Source organism: Alnus glutinosa, chromosome 2 (genome assembly GCF_958979055.1).
Source record: "Alnus glutinosa chromosome 2, dhAlnGlut1.1, whole genome shotgun sequence".
Lineage (NCBI taxonomy): Eukaryota > Viridiplantae > Streptophyta > Magnoliopsida > Fagales > Betulaceae > Alnus > Alnus glutinosa.
Window position 1 is genome coordinate 20779436 of NC_084887.1, and position 20218 is coordinate 20799653.

At 36.4% G+C, this 20218-nt stretch overlaps 1 protein-coding gene across 3 annotated transcripts in view; it reads left to right on the forward strand.

Annotated features, from left to right (window-relative positions):
* The window catches only part of LOC133861625 (uncharacterized), a 35907-nt gene extending 18582 nt beyond the window's left edge, over positions 1-17325 (forward strand). The window contains exons 4-18 of one of the 3 annotated variants that reach the window (XM_062297417.1): positions 5704-5746; positions 6002-6199; positions 6315-6425; positions 7216-7287; positions 8244-8288; positions 8388-8467; positions 8633-8697; positions 8782-8848; positions 9013-9126; positions 13465-13538; positions 16171-16268; positions 16351-16407; positions 16542-16610; positions 16692-16745; positions 17063-17325. In XM_062297417.1, the coding sequence (XP_062153401.1) occupies positions 5704-5746; positions 6002-6199; positions 6315-6425; positions 7216-7287; positions 8244-8288; positions 8388-8467; positions 8633-8697; positions 8782-8848; positions 9013-9126; positions 13465-13538; positions 16171-16268; positions 16351-16407; positions 16542-16610; positions 16692-16745; positions 17063-17134 (1219 nt within the window). In that variant the 3' untranslated portion in view covers positions 17135-17325. Of the gene's footprint in view, positions 1-5703; positions 5747-6001; positions 6200-6314; positions 6453-7215; positions 7288-8243; positions 8289-8387; positions 8468-8632; positions 8698-8781; positions 8849-9012; positions 9127-13464; positions 13539-16170; positions 16269-16350; positions 16408-16541; positions 16611-16691; positions 16746-17062 lie in introns of all 3 variants that reach the window. The other 2 variants (XM_062297416.1, XM_062297418.1) reach the window with 2 other exon arrangements.
* The last annotated feature ends 2893 nt before the right edge of the window (positions 17326-20218 follow it).

Sequence of the window (20218 nt, forward strand, 5' to 3'; positions counted from 1 at the left end):
GCGAAAGAGACGAAGGGCATTTTCGTCATTTTTTGGTTGAAGATGTTTCTAGGGTTTTCTCGCTTAGTGATGGTTCGGGTCAGAGGATATCTGGGTCGGTGAGTTGGGTTGGGTTTTAAGCCCAATGGTTTCAGGCCTAAGACTATCAGCAAGAAGGTCATTATTCACCTCAAATCGGTTTACAAGTCTTCGGGTCTGGTTTTTAAGCTTTTTTTTCAAGTCTTCTCTTCAGCCCAAAGACATTGGGTGTGGACCGTCGATTTTGGTGGGAACTCGCAAAGCTTCTGATGAGATCTCTTCGCCGAAGATCTTGACGGAGGAAGGTTTTGGGTCTGGCTCGGTGGTAGGCTCGGTGCTGGGGTTGCCGGAGGTTGGGTTTGAGATGTTCTTGAAGGATCACCGGTTAGGTAACGTGGTTTTGGTTTCCACTGCTTGAGATGGGCTTGTCCCTGTGAGCTCTGGTCCTACTCTTTTGGCATCTCTACTTGCACAAGAATCAGCCACGACATCTTTGGAAGCTTCTCTCAAGCCTGAGGGGTCTTCTTTGGCTCCGATTCACCTATTCTTCGGTGGTTCTTCCTCAAGGGTTGCTGAGGTGGGAGAGAGGCTACGTCTTTCTTGTCCAATGGTGTCGATCTCAAAGCAGTTCCAGAATTATTATAGGAAGGCTAGGGAAGATTGAGCTGTGAAAATGGATGAGCGATTATTTACCGATTCTGTGGAGGTGATGATTTTGCTGGTGGGATACCTTTTTCTCTCTCTGGTGTCACTCTTGAGTTAGAGTCGGGGGTACCACCCCTTGTTGACGAAGGGTTTCTTATAGAGGGGTTTTCTCAACTCGAGTCTGGCATGGCAAGTTTTGCCTAAAGTGTTGGTTGCATCGTCGTTGACCCTAGTTGTTAAGGAAGATGAGGTGGTAGGGGATCCCTCTCATTTGGGTCATTGCGTCTCTCCACCAGCTGAAAAGGGGGAGGACCTTAGGGTGAACGGTCTGATCGAGTATGGGGAGGTTGTTGTGTGGGATCAGGGTGATGAGGCCTGGGATTGGGAGGATGGAGTATGCCCTTTCCTTTTGGGTGTTTATTCGCCTGATATGCATTTGGATTGGGCGAAGGATGGTGAAGAGGATGGGGTTCCACTTTTGGCTATCCTGGATGCTAGCGTAAGCGAAGTTGAGTTTCATCGGGAATCAATGGTTGCGCGCCAAAAGGCTAAAGGTAGGAGGGTGGTTGAATTTGAAAAGCTTCATTACTTATGGCGATGATTATGCAACCTCCCGGCTTCGAAAAAGCAAGGCTCACATGATGTAGGGTTGAGTGCCTCTCGTGGGTCTTAGGTCTTTTGGGTTTTTGATGGAATTAAATCTTCTGTACAAGGGAAGTTTTGAATCTGGTAAGCTCCATCAACTACGGTAATTCTAGCGCGTCCTCCTGGCTTAGGAAAGGTAAGGCGCACATGGTGTAGGGTTGATGTCTCCCGAAGGTTTTGGGTTTTTGAGTGTTGTTGGGTTTTCTTTCTTGTTGTAGGCTGCTTTGGTTGTTCCTGTGTACTTAGGGGTGCCTTACGCTTTTTTAATAAAACCTTTATTACTTATAAAAAAAAAATTCATATTTGTCAGATTCAGCTCAGATTGGCCTTTTATAGGTCCATGATTAATTTGAAGCTGTCAAATTCTTTTTTCTTTTTTGGATGAGGTAAATTTTATATCTAAATGGAAGACTCTACAAATGCAAAGGGACATACCCCAACAAATTAAAATTCTGTCAGGGAATACCCTCTCACCAAAATACAAAGGAAATAAAATTACAATAATGTGGCGTTTGGTAGGAGAATCTAATATTCCCTCATGTATCCACATTCTGAGAAATGTTATGTCTGGAAATCGGAATTTCCAGGAATGTAACAAGACCAACGCTTGGGAATGATTAGGAATCTCGAGAATATGAGATTTCCATGTTTGGTTTACTCTTGGGTATCTTGTAGGAATTAGTTATGTATCCCAAAATGTCCTTATGTTTCTCTCCTCAAGCGAATAAGGTTGTTTGATACAAATTATTTAAAAATTAAACAAAAATGACAGGGAAGAAAAACTATATATAAATTATGGGTTTTCATCCATTTCCCAATATATAAATTATTTATACTGTTTGATTTGTTTCTTCATTTTCATCTATAATCAAATAAAACCTGTTCATTTCCGTTTTGGGGAGAGATGTGCTATACTATATTTGTTTTCTCAATGCCCCATCATATTTATGATTCCAGTTACCATCAGATTGAATGAAAGGGATGACCAATACATTGTTCCTTACTTTTATATATAGATTTTGATTTATTTTCTTTATGGTTCATCTATAACCAAATAAATCTTGTTCATTTCTGTTTTTTGTGGAATAAAATAGTTCATCTCGTTTATATATAGATTTTGCAAATGGTCACAATCAAAACCCAAATGAGTAGAACTAAAAAAAATTGACCGTAACATAATTCTCACATGTTCTAACTTTTCTTGTAAAACCATAATAGTATTCAATAAAAAAGACCAAATAATAGCATCAATAAGTTCAACAGTTCTGGTAAGGTTTGGGATTGAGAAATCGAAAATGTTTAGCGCATGCACGTTTATTGCACCTTATTAATAATAAATATGGGCATTTTTGTCATTTAGAAGAAAAAAAAATTCCAAGGCCAAGGGATTGTGGAGTCCCACCTCTTTAGAAGGGAATCGACATTCCCAACAAAAGACGGGGAAATCCAGATTCCCACGGGCATTTGGATTCCCTTTAGTAAAATGCAACCAAACAGGGTAACCAACTAGTTTTAGTTGTGTTTTGGCCAATATATGTATATTTCGTCCAGTTCAGATGTTTTTGGTCATTTTTGTTGTGTTTTGTTTGGTTCAGCTTGGTTTTCAGCCAGCTGGGGATATTTCTGCTGGTTCAACTTTGTTTTCGGCCAGTTGGTGATGCTTCGGACGGTTCTAATTGTTTTTTGTTTGGTTTGTTGATATTTCGGTTAGTTTACATTGTTTTTTGTCTGGTTTGGTGATATTTCAACCGTGTTGAAGGTTTTTTGGTTGGTTCAGTTTGTTTTTGATCGATTTGTTGGTTTTGCTTCCGGTTTCATGGTGCTTTCTGCCGATTCTTCTTGGTTGTCAACTAATTTGATGGTATTTCAACATGCAGACAAGTTTTACAAAGTCTTTGTGTCAATAAGAGTTCGTTTATTACAAGCTAGGCTTTTATTATATGTGTATAAGCTGCAGCTTGAGGGGGAGTGTTAGAAAGAAAGGGACAAGTGTCCCTATTCTAGAAGGTAGTGAGGAGTCGTCGTGGGTTGTCCTGTGGTGAGGTCCATTATCGCTCTGGACAGAAACAATTTTGGTAGTGAAATAGGTTTCAACCAATTGTTTAAACCTAAGAAAGGTAGCACAAACTTCAGATTTGGTTTCAAGAGGATAAAGCCATGTATACTTGCTAAAATCATCAACCGCACTTAGATAAAATCTCTTATTGTGTACAGAATTTTGAGGAGCAGGGCCCCATACATCAAGAAACAGCAACTGTAAAGGTTTGCTGGAGGTGGAAGGAGAAATACTGAAATGTAAACGATGGCTTTTTCCTTGCTGACATGGGGAGCAGAAGGAAGGGGTCTTGGAAGAAGACACAGGCAGCTTATTGAATTGAATAACTTGGTTGACGATGGGAGTAGCAGGATGGCCGAGCCGGAGATGCCATTTGTCCAATGATACTTTTTCACCAACGAAAGCAGCAAGAGACTTGGAAAAGGAAGCATTTGAGGATGGCCATGGATAAAGGCCGAACTTACTCGGGCCTTGGAGGAGGAGCTGCCGAGTTGGAATATCCTTAACACAGGAAAAATTGGGATGAAATTCAATGAAAACATGGTTATCTCTAGTAAATTGGTTTATAGAAATATGATTTTTCTGAATCTGAGGAACATGAAACAGGGAGAATAAATTGAAATTACGTGAGGGTGTTGGTAAGAGACCACAGCCAGAATGTGAAATTTGCAAACCTTGTCCATTGCCTACACGAATTTGATCTGTGCCTGTGTATTCCTCAACATTCAAATTGAGATTGGAGAGATCATTTGTGAGATGAACGTTGGCTCCTGTGTCCGGATACCATGAAGGGTCAAAAGCAGATGTTGCTGAAGTCATGTTGACTTGCATAGGAGAGGAGTCAGCCTGGTTGCCTTGCTCGTACCTGAACCAGCATGTGGCTACTGTATGCCCGAGTATGTGACAAACTTGACAAACCGGGCGCTGGGACATATGGTTGCTGGATGTGGAAAACTGCTGGGGTGGTCCATGGCCATGGCCACAGCCACGGCCCCTTCCTCGATGAAAGTTGGTGTTGCAATATCCATTATTGTGGCCCCGGTTGTTGCGGGAGTAGATAGGACTTTGGCGTTGAGCCGTGTTAGCAGTGGATATGTTTATCTCAAGAGCAGATTTGTGTTGCTCTAAACGCAGTTCATAGGACAGCATAAAACCATAGAGATCATTTAGAGATATAGAATCTTGCCTTGTAGTTACGGATGTGACAAGAGGGTCATACTCGGCGCCAAGTCCAGCGAGTATGTGAGAGACAAGTTCAGAGGCTTCAATCGGTTTGCCAACCGCTGCTAGGAGATGAGATAATCCCTGCGCTTTTTGGAAGTAAGCGGAGATGGTTTGAGATCCTTTCTTCATGTTGGACACTTGTTGTTTAAGCTGCATGATCCGAGACTGAGATTGGGCAGAGAAGAGAGTTTCCAATGTAATCCAGACTTTACGGGAAGTTGTGAGTCCAATGACATGAGGGAGAGTTTCTACGGAGAGGGTGGAGATGATAGCACTGAATATCATCCGATCTTGATGGTACCATGAGTGCTTGCTCGGATTTGCAACAAGAAGTCCGGATGTGGGGTTGGGCAGGAGCTGAGGAGGTCGTGGAGTTGTTCCATCAATATACCCGAACTGATTTTGGCCTTCTAGGAAGGGGACCATGAGAAACTGCCAGAGAATATAGTTGTCTTGTGTCAGTTTCTCGGAGATATGAGCATGGACATTCTGGATTTGTGGTGGTAGGACGGAAGGGGAGAGAATAGTTGAGAGAGGGGGAGTAGTTACGTTGGAATTAGTTTCAGAAGAAGGAATAGCCATAGAAGTAGGTCTTGAGAGGCTCTGATACCATATAGGATTTAGAGTATTTGTTGATAATCTGCTTACTGAATTGTATAGCAGTACCTTGATATATATAGTACCGAAACATCTAGATAATCTCTAGAAGTGATTTACATCAAAACAACTTCTATCTCACCTATCAACCATATCTCTTAACATAGAGACCTAATATAATTACAACTCAACAACTTAACATTTATCTAAAATAGGAAGACACTTAGTCTAACTCAACTACTTTAGCTTTATCACTAGAAGATAAGTCTTTTGATCCAATAAGGTGTTCCCTATGAATTGTCATATGGTGAGGTTTCCATATTTCAAAATATTGTACTTGTTCATATATATATATAGATTGTGAGGTCTAGATATAGATCCTGAGCCTCTCTCTTTTGTATAATATACTTATCTTGACAGTTGCTATATGCTGGATATTGTAGCTATAATATTCAAATTTGAATTTGATATGACAACATATTGGCTGATTGTAATTCGTTGTGCTTTTGATTTCGCAGGTGTATTTCTGTAAATGCATATTTCATATTTAACATGCTTCAGGTCTGTTTTGACTCCCGCTCTTCTTGGTGACTAATCACCTTTGTGCTGTTTTGTTTTACCCATTTTCTTTTTTTTTTTTTGGAATTTTTCTACATTTTGATGATCTCTGGTGCCGCAAATCTCATCCCTTCTCAAAGGGTTGATATTTATGAAAAAAATTTATATCTTAATTGGGAAATGAGTATCTTGAATTTTTCCTGTTTCTTCTTCTTCTCTCTCTCTCTCTTACCCATAAAAAATTATATTGCTTGGCAGGCATTTGAACCCCCACTTGATATGAGCCAAGAAGCGGATATTTTTGAAGACTCACATCTTGAAAATTCCCCGAATGTTTGCACTTGTCAATCTACCTCGACAAGTGGAAGCTTGTGTTTCTCCAAATATGATCAAGCCTGTTCTGGGGAAGGGAGCAATGCGATCTGCAAGTCACCAGACAGGGCACATACCAATGAGGTTTTTTTAGCATTTATATGACCATATTAAGTATTTAAATAAATTAGAGTTCAATTTATAGTCAGTTCCATCTGTCTTTTTCATTTAGAAATTTGACCTCTGTAGATAACAACAGGAGATGGAAATTGAAGGTCATCATGAATCTATCACTAGGAGGCATCCTCCAGGCTTGCATCCTCCAGGCTTCAAATATAATGAAGAGATAAATAAATGTGGTGGAAATGAGGTCAATGATTCCCATGGAAAAGGAAATGTAATGTTTTTTTGTTTTTTCTTCCAAGTTGTCGTGCGTATGTAAACTTGTTGGAGAGTGTTCCGATCTAGGATCATTGAGATATATAATATTGAATTTTGGTGCACCACTCGATGATCAGCTATTTAGAATTTAAACCTTCACTTAGGGTGAGATGGTAGCATCTCATGCTTTTTCACCACTTACATTATTTTTTCTTTTAAATTATCTCTTCATTTCTAGTTATATTGTGTTAGATTCTGGCTAGATTGCCTCATCAGGTTATGTTTTCGAAAGGAGGTAGTTCCTTTTGTGAGTTGAAAATTTCATGTGTGAACATCTTACTTTTTTCCAAATCTCCAAAATTTGAATGTATCCAATGTATTCTTATAGTATGAGAATGCATCAAGTTCTATGGCCTCATTTTTTTCTCTTAAAAAGTTATCATATATCTCTATCTCTTCCCCTTCCCCCCGGTGCAAACACACACACAGAGCCTAGGAGACAATGGTGAATGGGAGGGAGTGTTTGCTGAAAGTTGAAACTAAGAGTGTTCATATACTGTTCTTTATACGAATGGTTCAGAACTCTTAAACCATGAACTTGCTGCTCCAGCATTGGTAGATACTTCTGTCTATCACCCCCCCCCCCCCCCCCCCCCCCCGGGGCCTAGTTTGGTCAAGAAATGATTCATTTGTGCAGTTATTTTTTTCCCCATTAATATTATTTATTTCAAACCTCCCAAGATAATCATTGAATATCTTTCTTGCTATTACACTTTCAGGTGTCCTCATCGTTTCAAGAGTGGTTGGACCCCTCGTTTCAGTTGAATGTTCCTTTGGTCGATGTTGATAAGGTATGTTGGTAAGAACTGGTTCTATGAGATTTTTAGGAAATCCGTTGGTCTGATTCCATTAATATTTTGTATCTATGTCATATAGATGATTTTAAATGCTTGTTCCATATGATCGGAGAGGTGGTATAATGTTCAATGGCTTGTCTGAGAATGTACAGATTTATTTAGAATTCTTTTATTTGATGGAAAAGGCGAGATTTTGGAATTATTTGCATTCTGTTGTCTGACATGGAATAGAGTTTTTGAACAAGACCACATGATACACTTATTCATGGACATGTTGGTGTATTTGTTGTGAAAAATAAAATATCGAAAATTATGAAAGAAATTTATAAGCAGTACTACCTGTCAATCTTGTAAGTTATGTATCTAGAAAAATGTACTGAGTTTGAAATTTCAGTTATTAACTTTCAACCATTGTCCATATATGCTATGATGGAGCTTAGTTGCTTATCCAAATAAAAGCAATTTAGGGTTTCTTTAGAGTGTTTTTGATGTGATTGTCTTTCGCAGTTGCCCATCACTCAAGTTTTTTTTAGAAGTATTGAGCAAGGGGAAGCTGTAGAAATATAAATATGATACTGATTGTGATGTAGTATACTGGCTTTGAGTATGTAATATATTCTCTTCTTTTCTCAGTTCTCTCACAACTCGCAAATTGCTTAGTTTTAATTTATATTACTAATCCAATAAATACTGCTGAAATCATACGTGACATCATATTGGTCTCGATTGGTACTAAAATAAGCCCCTATGAGTTGCAATTATTAACACATAAAAGATCTCTAAATTTATTATGCTGAGATAAAAGGGTATGGTACTTGTGTCACCACTTGGATTCCTTAGAAGGAATTTGCGATTTTTTCTTTCCCTTGGGGTTTTTTTTTTTTTTCCTTTTCCTTCTCCCTTGTTGCTAGTTGATAAGATTTTGATTCTTTCATCTTCTTCCTCTTCAGGTTCGTTGTATAATAAGGAATATAGTTAGAGACTGGGCAGCAGAGGTACTGCTTGATTTCTTGTCAATATCTAGGTTCAACGTTATCATCTAAGAATTTTGGTCCAAAGTCTTTATGTTCCTTATGTACTTATTTTTTATACAGGGAAAGAAAGAACGTGACCAGTGCTACAAGCCTATTCTTGAAGAGCTCGATGCCCTATTCCCTAATCGTGAAAAGGACAGGTAACTAAATTTCCTCTTGTTGCTTTGGTTACATTCAAAGTAAACTTCTACCACAATTGCATCTTGTCTCGATCATTCTAATGATCAAATTGCCATTCCTGATCGGGCGGGAGTTGTGTTTTATTCAAGCAATGTACTTTGTTCTAAAATTAAAAAGTTGAACAGCCCTCCTTCCTGTTTGGTTCCTGGTGCTGGACTTGGCCGGCTGGCTTTGGAGATTTCATGTCTAGGTATGTATTTCACGGAAGATAGCTGCAATTTGGTTTCACATGTCTGCTCACTCACTACCTGATATTTCTCATATCATGAAACAGGTTTTATATGCCAGGGAAATGAGTTCTCGTACTACATGATGATATGCTCAAGTTTTATTCTTAATCAGTAAGAATTCATGAAAACTTCTTTCTAGTCTCGATCTTATGCATCTTCCAACTATGGATGAGAGGTCCTATAACTAGAGATAGATCATTCTAACACTTTTTTTTTCCCCTCTTTTTCACTTTCTGTATTAAATCTTTTCAAAATTGGTTTGGTCGGTTTTTTAGAACACAAACCACTGAAGAGTGGACGATACATCCGTGGATTCACAGTAATTGCAATTCACTTTCAGATAGTGACCAACTTCGTCCTGTTTCAATACCAGATATTCATCCAGCTAGGTATCTGTACTGCTTTTTATGTTATTCTGTCTTTCTGTTGTTTCTCCTTTCAAAAGCTTTGCAACTTGTAATATATATATATATATATATATATATATATATATTATTATTATCTTTGAACATCATCCTGATTTGCTCAAATAGATGTGAGTTTCCCATTTCAGCAGTAATTATCTATGAGACAAAAAGTTGGAAACCTATGGTCTATAACACAAAAGAATATTAAACTCCGGCCTATCCGACGAAGTTACTCCTGTAGAGGACAGATTCATTTCCAGTAGAAGCTCTTGCGAGAGAGAGTAACTATTGATTGCACTACACCCTGGGAGCAGAGCAATATCCCACTCAATTATCCTCACATTACTATATTTGTAGTCGTCGATGGTTTTGGTGTAAATGGTAGAACCGGTTTTGCAGCTACTGTGGTATGAGTTCTACCCTGTATAGAAACAATTGCTCAGGGTGTATGGTTGTGTTAGTCAGAGTTTTCTGTGGTGGTCTGTGATGTCTACGGTGGTCGGAGAGTGTTGCAGTGGTTAAGTGTTTCGATGGCAGGTTGTATTGTCATTGAAAAGAATGCATTGTCGTCGTCGGTTAGTTTTGTGGCTATCGTTGTTGTTGTCGACAAGGTCTGACTGTTGCCCGCAAGTTTCCCGCAAGTTGTTGGAGGCGAGGATCCCTGTTTGGTTGCGGGTGCTCTATCAAAAGACCCCTATCCATTGTCGCAGTCATCATTTGACTCGACACCTCCATAACCACCACGAACAACAACGACGATTACGAATTCCCTTGTCTCAACCCATGACAGCTAGAAAATAATCTGGACGGTGTTTCATTCACAAGAATGGAAAATCGCACCGTAGATATTCAATACTCTATCAAATCCCTCCATTTTCTCCCCAAATCTGCATCTCTTTAACAAATAAAGCAAGAACTCTTGATTTAAATGATCATATGCCTTCTCCAAATCCAACTTGCACAACACCTTGGATTCCTTCGATCTAATCCGACTACCCAAACATTCATTCACAATCAGCATTGAATCCAATATTTGTCTACCTCCAATAAAAGCATTATGTGAGTTAGAGATAATCTCTCCCAACACCAACTTTAGCATGCTTGCTAAAACCTTGGAAAGAATTTTATAAACCCCACCCACTAAGCTAATTGGCCTAAAATCCTTAACATCCACAGCTCCTACCTTCTTTGGAATAAGAGAAACAAAAGTTGCATTAATACTCTTCTCAAACTTCCGTCGATTATGAAACTCCATAAAAACTGCCATGATATCCTCTTTCACTACACCCCAACACTTCTGGGAAAAAGCCATAGTGAAACCATCCAGCCTCGGTGCTTTATCACCATTCAAATCCCTCACCACCTCCCACATTTCCTGCTCCTCAAAATCTGTTTCCAACCAAATACTCTCATCAACATCAATGGACAGGAACGAAAGACCATCCGCCCTTGTTCGCCAAGTAATCTGCTCAGAATACTAATTATTATAGAGTTGCACTATGTGCCCCTTTATCTCAGTTGAGTTGGAAGACATGGATCCGTTGATGATTAAAGATTCCACTTGGTTATTTCTTCGATGGGAATTAGCCACCTTATGAATTTTTTATTTTTTATTTTTTTGTGTGTTTTTTGATCCCCCTCCCTCAACCACAAGGCCTTAGATTTCCATCTCCAACTCACTTCCTCAAGAAGAAGAATTTTCTCCAATTCCTTAGCCATAGCTTCCTTCCTCATCCTTTCCTCCTCCGCTAAACCACAACCCTCTGCAATTACATCCATATCCGGAATACTTGCCTATTGCTTTGCAGAATGGTTAATGTTATGGTACTACCCAAACATCCTATCAGTTAGTTTGTCTACTAGTTCTTTGTCTCTGTCACTTTCTTGATTTATTTCCCAGCTTTCTAGTGTTTATATCCCAAAGACAGTGTAAGATGCATTATTTGACACTAGTTGGAGGCAAGCAATGAAGGCCTTGCATCAAAATGGGACTTGGGAGCTTGTTCCATTACCGCATGGTAAACAAATTGTTGGTTGCAAATGAGTTTACATGGTTAAGTTTAATCCTGATGGTTCAGTTGAAAGATTGAAAGTTTGTTTGGTTGCTAAGGGTTATACGCAAATGTATGGTATTGATTTTGATGAGACGTTTTTTCCAGTTGCCAAAATTTCTTATGTTTGTGTACTTATTTCTTTGGCTGCTAAAATCTCGATTGGCCCTTGTTATGATTGGATGTCAAAAATTCCTTTTTACATGGGGACTTGCATGAGGAAGTTTATATGGAGCAATCACTTTGGTTTGTTGCGCAGAGGGACTATCAGGGTCGTGTCTGGAAGTTCAAAAAAGATTTATATGGTCTCAAGCAATCACTAAGGGCATGTATTGGAAAATTCTGCGAGACGGTATTGGAGTTTCGTCTCCAAAGATGTTAGATCATTCAATATTTCACTTACATATTAATGTAGGGTATATTCTCCTTGTGTTATATGTGGATGATATCGTGATTGCCAGAGATGAATCAGGAGGCGTTACACGACTGAAACAGTTTTTACAGTAGAGGTTTCATACAAATTATTTTGGAAAACTTTGATGCTTTATGGGGATTGAAGTTGCTAGATCTCGAAAAGTTATTAATTTATCTTTGAGAAAGTAGTACTTAATTTGTTAGAAGAGATGGGTCTTCTGGGTGCTCGTCCTATTGAGATTCCAATGGATCCTAATAAGAAATTACTAAAAGATGAAGGGGAATTATGTGAAGATTTTGGCAGGTATCATCGTCTAATTTGAAAGTTGAATTATCTTACTATTACTACGCAAGATATCTTATATGCAGTTAGTGTTGTTAGTCAGTTCTTGGAGGCTCCTTGGGTTTCACATAGGGAAGCTGTTACTCGTATTATTTAGTATTTAAAGAAAGCTCATGGTCTTGGGATATTGTATGGACCGAACATACATCTCAGGGTAAAAGGTTTTACTGATGCAGATTGGGCAGATTCTCCATCTGATAGACGATTTACTACAAGATATTGTACATTCTTAAGCAGTAATCTGGTCACTTGAAAAGGTAAGAAATAGACAGTAGTGGCACAATCTAGTGCCGAAGTAGAATGCAGGGCAATGGCTGCAGAATATAGGGCAATGACTCATACTGCCAGTGATTTGACGTGGTTACACCATTTTCTCTATGAGATTGCATTCTCAGCTCCTACTCCTATCCCATTGTTTTGTGATAACCAAGTTACTCTACATATTGTATCTAACCCTATTTTTCATAAAATGACAAACATATTGATGTTGATTGTCATTTTATTTGAGATAAGATACTTAGTGGAGGTATATCTGCACCATTTGTGCAGTCTAGAGACCAGTTAGTTAACATGTTTACAAAGTTTTTGTGTTGAAAGCGGTTGGAGTTTATTTGTTCAAACCTAGGCTTATATGATGTATATACTCTAGCTTGAGGGGGTGTGTAAAAAGAGTTTGTTAGGGTTAAAAGAATATGCTGGTGGTAGTAATTTGTTATTTTGGTCATAGTATTGAATTTGACAATATATGTATATTGTGAGGTGAGACAGGCTACGAAAGAATCTAAGCCTCCTCTTTCTCTATTTTCTTCCCATGCAAACCTTATAACAAAAATAAGTGCCTTAGATCTAGATGCTGTGATTACTAATGAAAAGTGGAAAATCTAATTCGCTTATAAAATGTTCTTTATTCTAAACTAGATGTAGGCACAACTGTTAATGAGAATTTGTTTACTTTTTTTTTTTCTTTTGAAAAGGATGAAAATAGTTTATGAAAATGTCAAAGTAAATGTTTATACTTTGGAAAGTAAACATTTATTTTGGGACTTCCACAAAAGGAAAGCAAGACATTAAAATTTGGATGGGAGGAGTAAAAAATTAGAGTTACTGGTAATAGTATGTGGTTTACTTTGTAGAAGCATTATAGTATCTAGTAGCAAGACTTGTGTAAAATTTCTAATATGATTGATACAATTGTAGAATGATGTGAATAATTTTCATAAATTTCTCCGTCATAATACAAAGGAATTTTGTGTGCAATTTGTTTATGTTCAAATAATGTACTTTTGTACCCAAGTAGTACTTGTTTCTATGATTTTCACACATTTGTTTTTAAATTTCTTTGATGACGCTTCTTCCATTTGTTTCAATGAGCTCTAGTTCAAATGATGCTTCTTCCCCCCATAAGAATAGAATGGAGGGTGAGGTTGTGGGTGCAAGACCCACTGATCTGTGTGTAACTTACTTGTAAAAAAAAACGAAAAAAATTTAATATTTGACTTTCCTTCCAAGCAGTGCAGGAATTACTGAAGGCTTTTCCATGTGCGGCGGTGACTTTATTGAAGTTTATAGTGATCCGAGTCAAGTAGGTAAATAATAGTATGACTTCTTATTATCTCTTTGTTTTGCATAGTGAATTCTAAAATGGAATAATTAATATACACATTGACAATTCCAGGCATCTGGTAGTAGTAAATATTACATGAGATCATTGTTCAAATATGATTGGTTTAAAAACTAAGATCTTGAATTAACATTGGACAAGTGCTGCCAAAACAAATCAGTTGTAGCATATTGGAGCAAGCATTTTGAACATGCTGCTGTAAAACTGTTGTAGCCAGAATTTTCTATGTACTTACCAAAAATTTTAGTTGAGAGTTATTTTGTATCAGTTTGAACTAAACGATACTGTTTGTTAGTTCCATAGAAGTTAGGATTTCACCCAGATTTTTATTTTTATTTATTTATTTATTTGAAAAAAAGGAAAAGAAAAGAAGTAAGCATGACACTTGGGGTTGGGGGTAGCCTGATCTTACTTAGATGAATATTCTGTCCACAGCTATGGCCTATGTAATATGGTTTAGAGGAGTTGAAGTTGACTTATGAAGTTTGTAAACTTAGTGTACTATAATAATCTCCTAGCTTCTTAAGAATACAAAAGTATATTACATGCCACTTCCCTAGTTGGATGATACTGATATGGTTTTTTTGTTGTTGGTATTTTGACCAAATTGTATTTAGAAATTCTGAATTTACAGTTGAAAGGGGTTATGTTTATTGCAGTGAATAATGTCTTTACTGACGTTATCTTAAATTGTGTCTGAAGAGTTATGATTAGGATACTGTAAACCTGGTCCATATTTATTGCCATGGACTCTGTCAGCTCTGCTCATCAATTATGATTCCAAGATGCTTCCACACTTACGGTTGTAATTAATGGAAGAGATATGGAATTTTGTCGCTGAACGGTGTTGGGAATATATCTTAAAGATACAATGGAAAAACCCAAGAACAATCATCATGAAAGCATAGCATAAGATCATGCAAAACAAAAAATTTGCACAGGCACAAAGGCCATACCTGAAATTGGCTAGGCTTGGTGATGTGGCTGATTTGATTCCTCTTGCTCTTCCTGCAATCCACACGTGTAGGCTAAGGTTTTGAGACCTCTAAACATTCTCCTCAATTCTGATTATGAGACCAAGAGTTTGGCTCTAATATTGAGTAATACAATGGGTGGATTGGGGGTTTTAGGTATCAAAAACCCACTGCAGCATTTGAAATGCCAACATTCCTCCATAATTTTATGAGATCCACTTCTAACAAATCCCATAAAGCGGTTTGAGAATCTCTCACAACTATCATACACTATCTTTTCTTAGTGGAATTCCTTCATGATCATTATCGTCTGTAGATTTAGGTCTTTTTGTCAACCCATGCAAACTATATATTGTGTGATTAATATATTTTGTTTTCTCTTCTTTTCTTGTTTGTCATTTGAACTTTTAATTTGTCATAACAAATTCATTTGAAGTCAATCCCTAGTATACATATCATGTCAAAACCGGAACCTCCTATCTCCATTTCCAAAGAATCTGCCCCAATTGGTCCTAGCTGTATTAAGTGACTGTTCCATTGCTTTAACATTAACCAAAAAAATAAAATAATATTGAGGGTCTTTAACTGTAGGTTGACAATTTCCACTCAGAAACATAGGACGGGTGATTATTGTGTACTGTTTCTTTTTCGGGTATGAGACTCACCAGCTGATTTGGCTAAGAAAAAAAGGTTTGACTAATTATCCTATAGGTCCGGCTTAATTTTCAATTATACATTATCGAACTTTTATGTTTACAATTTTTTTTAAAAAAAAATCCTTGTGACCGGAATAGGGCAGCATTTATTGCATCATTTTCCGCCCACCTTAATATGCATTTTTTCTGTATCCCCAAACTAGAAAATCTTTTTAAATATTTTCAAAATCAATTTATATTTTTTTCTCTTCAGGTGAATAGCGTGACATCTAGCATCCTACATCAGTGTCTTCTGCATCTTAGAAGCGTGAACCTAAGGAATGGTTGACCAAGAGTTTAGCTAATAAGTATATGATGGATGGATAATACTGTTGAACCACCACTTGTCCAAAAGATTTAAGTTGATAGGAAATTGTGAAATTAATCATTCAATTAAGAATTTAACACTCTTCGTCAATAAGTGAAGCCCAACACGTAGAATATTTAATTGAAATGAAGGATCAACTTTTCGAACTCACAATCTCTGTTTTGATACCATGTTAAATAATTACATATCTCAAAAGTTTAAGTTAATAGGAAATAATGAATTTATCTAATTAATTAATATTCTAACAAACACATGCATGGAGAAAAATTTGCTCCTTTCAAGTAAAGAACACATACTATTTAGCATGCCATCGAAATAATTTTATTATTATTATTATTATTATTTTGGATGGTTGTAATAAACAGAGATGTCAACTGATGGAATGAATGTATTCATTTGTAGAAACTTGTTTTGCTTATGATCGCAATTGGTTAGTTGGAGATTTTTATTATTATTATTATTATTTTTTATGGTAAAAATTACCTTGGAGAAATTGTCACTAGGTCGTAACACCCAGTGTTAGATATTTTAATAATAGGGGCACATGAATCCTACCAATACTCAGTAATTTCTTATGGAGTATATTTGTGGTGCATGCAGGGGTTTGGGATGTGGTTGTAACCTGCTTCTTTATTGATACGGCTCACAACATCATTGAATACATTGAAATCATATCGAAAATATTGAAAGATGGAGGAGTAAGTTCCTCAATCGATACCAAACAGAGGTTTCTTGTCTTTCTCATTGCTTCAATGCTTTGATTAATCAAGTGAATAACAGGTTTGGATAAATATGGGTCCCCTACTCTATCACTTCGCGGATATGTATGGACAGGATGTAAGCTTCTCCTTAAGTTCATTTAATACACGCGCTCACTGCAATAGATTGACCAAGTGTCTAATAATTTTTTTTTTTTTTATTTTTATTTTTTTTTTATTTTTATTTTTATTTTTATCGTCATTACTTTTTAGGAAATGTCCATTGAACTGAGTTTGGAAGATGTGAAGAAGGTAGCAATGCAGTATGGATTTCAGTTTGAGGTAATGTTGGCCCATATCTATTTCATTGCCTTTTGTATTTTTGAATTACAGTAAATGTATTGACTTATTCATGGACTGCAGAAGGAAAACACCATTGGGACAACCTACACTACAAATCCGAGATCAATGATGCAAGTAAGTTGATCATCATGAGCTAAGGGTTTTCCTCCTTACTATCTTTTTTATCTCGTAAATCACAATGGTGTGGGCGAGCCACAGTTTTGCGCTTACTCGCACCAAATGATATCTTTGAACATTACTTGGTGCAAATCAACTGTATTTAAATGCACCCCACAAGCTGCTCGATCAGAACATTATGAGGCCCAAAGCTGCTCGATCAGAAATGGTTCAATAGCATATTGTTATTCTGCATTTTCCAAATAATCCAAAATATTTTGAGATGAGAAAGATTGAATAGAAAAAAACTTAAAAAGACTTTATCTACTTTGCAGAACCAGTATTTTGCTGCGTTCTGGACGATGAGAAAGAAATCGGCAACCACGAAGGAGCATTTCACCTCGTAATTACTTGATGGGGTTTGCATAGCTTCAAAATCTCTCGTGGATCATTGTAACGATTTACTATTTTCTTTTCAAAATTTGTAATACTTATAAAAGTGGGGAAGGGTGCTGAAATATACATATATCAAGTCAGTAATTTTTCCATGATTACATGATTTAGACTATTAATTATTTATGCATCACTCAATTTGACATATTCAGAAGCTTTTTTTTTTTTTATGCAAATATTTCTAGTGCTGAGGTTTCCTGTTGCTGAAAAGTTTGTAAGCAGTGGTTTTTATTTTTATTTTAGGGTTAAATACATATTTGGCCCCTGTGTTTTATGAACTTTATTTTTTGTCCCCTCAGTTTTGTTTTGTACCAAAATTGGTACTTGTGGTATGGGAAAAGACGGAAATGGTGCCTCCGTCAAATTTTTCGTCCAAAACTAACATCCAGCCACGTCATCCTATAGGTGTCGGCGTACATGCGTGACATGTTCCCGTGGCACACCTCAGCGCTGACGTGGCTATCATTTTTATTATTTTATTTTAATGATTTCTTATAATAATAATAATATAAAAAAAATAAAAAATCTGGGGTGGGTGACACCCCCATTTTGGCCAATGGAGCCACCCTCAAGGTACCATTCCTGATACTTATTCAAATTACAAGGGGCACATCATGGAATTTGTAAAACCACAGGGGTATATATGGGAAAAAAAATTGTGTTTAAGTAACAAGCATTTAGTCATTTTTTGGATTATATCAATTGGCCATGCATATATTTTTGTGTTTTTAATTGTTACACATGACTGATTGTGTATTGTTTTGTCTTTTTTTTTTTTTTTAAGGGTTCAATTCTTGTTAACATATTATTTTGATGCACGACAGACATACATGTTACTTTTGGTTCAAAACAGGCATACCAAATATTGTGTATAGAGTACCATTTATGATATAATTACAAAACTAAAGTACCATATCTGGTACTTATTAAAACCACATGAGGTACATCATGAAATGTATAAAACCACATAGGTATATATTGGAAAAAAAAAAATGTAGTTTTTAATTTTAAGGTTTTTTTTTTAAAAATAAAAAATAAAATTAGGTTTTGACCCTTGGGGGTGGCCGAACCACCCCCATGGGCCATGGGCCACGACCACCCCCAGACCCCAGGGCAAATGGGGGTGGCTCAATGGCCAAAACCTAATTTTTTTTATTTTTTATTTTTTTTCACTTTGGCCCTTGGGGGTGGCTGAGCCACCCACATTTTGGCCAAGGGGGTGATTCGGCCACCCCATGTGGCCCAAAGGGGTGGCTGAGCCACCACTATAATTTTTTTTTTTCAAAAAAAGAAAAAAGAAAAAGACCTTAAAATTAAAATCCACAATTTTTTTTTCAATATATACATCCCTGTGGTTTTATACATTTCATGATGTGCCCCATGTGGTTTTAATAAGTATCAGAAATTGTACTTTAGTTTTGTAATTATATCATAAATGGTACTTTATACACAAATAATATTAGGTATGCCTGTTTTGAACAAAAAGTAACATGTATGCCTGTCGTGTATCAAAATAACATGTTGACAAGAATTGTACCCTTAAAAAAAAAAAGACAAAACTAAACACAATCAGTCATGTGTAACAATTGGAAACACAAAATTATATGCATAGTCAATTGATATAACCCAAAAAATGACTAAATATTTGTTACTTAAACACAATTTTTCTTCTTCCATATATACCCCTATGGTTTTATAAATTTCATGATGTACTCCCTATGATTTGAATAAGTATCAGAAATTATACTTTAAGGAGCCACCCCCTCGGCCAAAATGGGGTGGCAGCCACCCCATATATATATATATATATTTTATATTATTATTATTATTATTATTATATATATAATAAATCATTAAAATAAAAAAAAAATGTTAGCCAGCTGAGGTATGCCACGGGGACAGGTGTCGCGTATGTACGCCGACACCTGTAAAATGACGTGGCTGGACGTTAATTTTGGACGGAGGTACCATTTTGTCTTTTCTCATACCATAGGTACCAATTTTGATACAAAACAAAACTGATAGAGTAAAAAATAAAGTTCGTAAAGCAAATGGGTGGCTAGCCTATTTAACCGTTTATTTTATTGTCTTTGAACTTGCAATTTTATTTTTCTATAAACAAGTTCTGAGACGAATTGAAGGCCTTTTTCGTAGTCTGATAATGATTGGAGCCTCGAATATTTTCTTTTTCTTCTTTTGAATAAGCCTCGAATGAATCAAATTGGATAAGCTCGCTCCTTTTCTTCTTTTATTAGTCCTAGTATTAACGAGTGTTAAAAACTTGTTCAAATTTCGCGTTGCAGTATGTCCAGTTGGGAAATATTTCATGTTTCGTTTCACGGCGTGTTCCTCCAGATTACCAAAATTTAAAAATTATAAGCAAGAGAAATTTTTATTAAAATAATAATAAACAAAGTACACGGAGTAGTGGGTCCCAAAAATCACCCAATTACAGTCAATAAATTTCTAGAAAACAAATCATAACAAATTAGAAATGAGTCCACCACATACTATTTTGCATTTATCCATTTTTTTTTTCAAATAAAAAATTTTTTTTTTTTTTTTTTTTTTTTTTCAAATAGTCTTTTTTACTAATTAATAAATACAAAGGGTAATTTTGATTTTTCAATAGTTAAAATAATGATATTTTCAGAAGATTTTGGTTAAATTTTATTTTTCGTCCAACATAACGGTTAAGATTGACAGATGGGGTTAAGTTGCAACAAATTTGCAGTTTGAAAGGCCAAAGCATTACATTTGTCAGTTCGTGGTACTTTATAAAAAATAACTGTTAGTTGAGGGGCTAAATAATTTTTAACCATTTCTTAAAAATCCAAAATTTGCTTTTCTAAAAAAATAAAAAATAATTTTTAACCAGTTCAAGTCCATTATTGTGACACATAATTACAGAAAATAGTTTATTTAGACTATCAATCACCATTCTTTTATTTTCTTTTTATAGTAATGCTTGAAACTACATTTTTATTTCACAACTATCTCACAATGTTGACGTGACAGTCTCAACTTACCCTTGATTT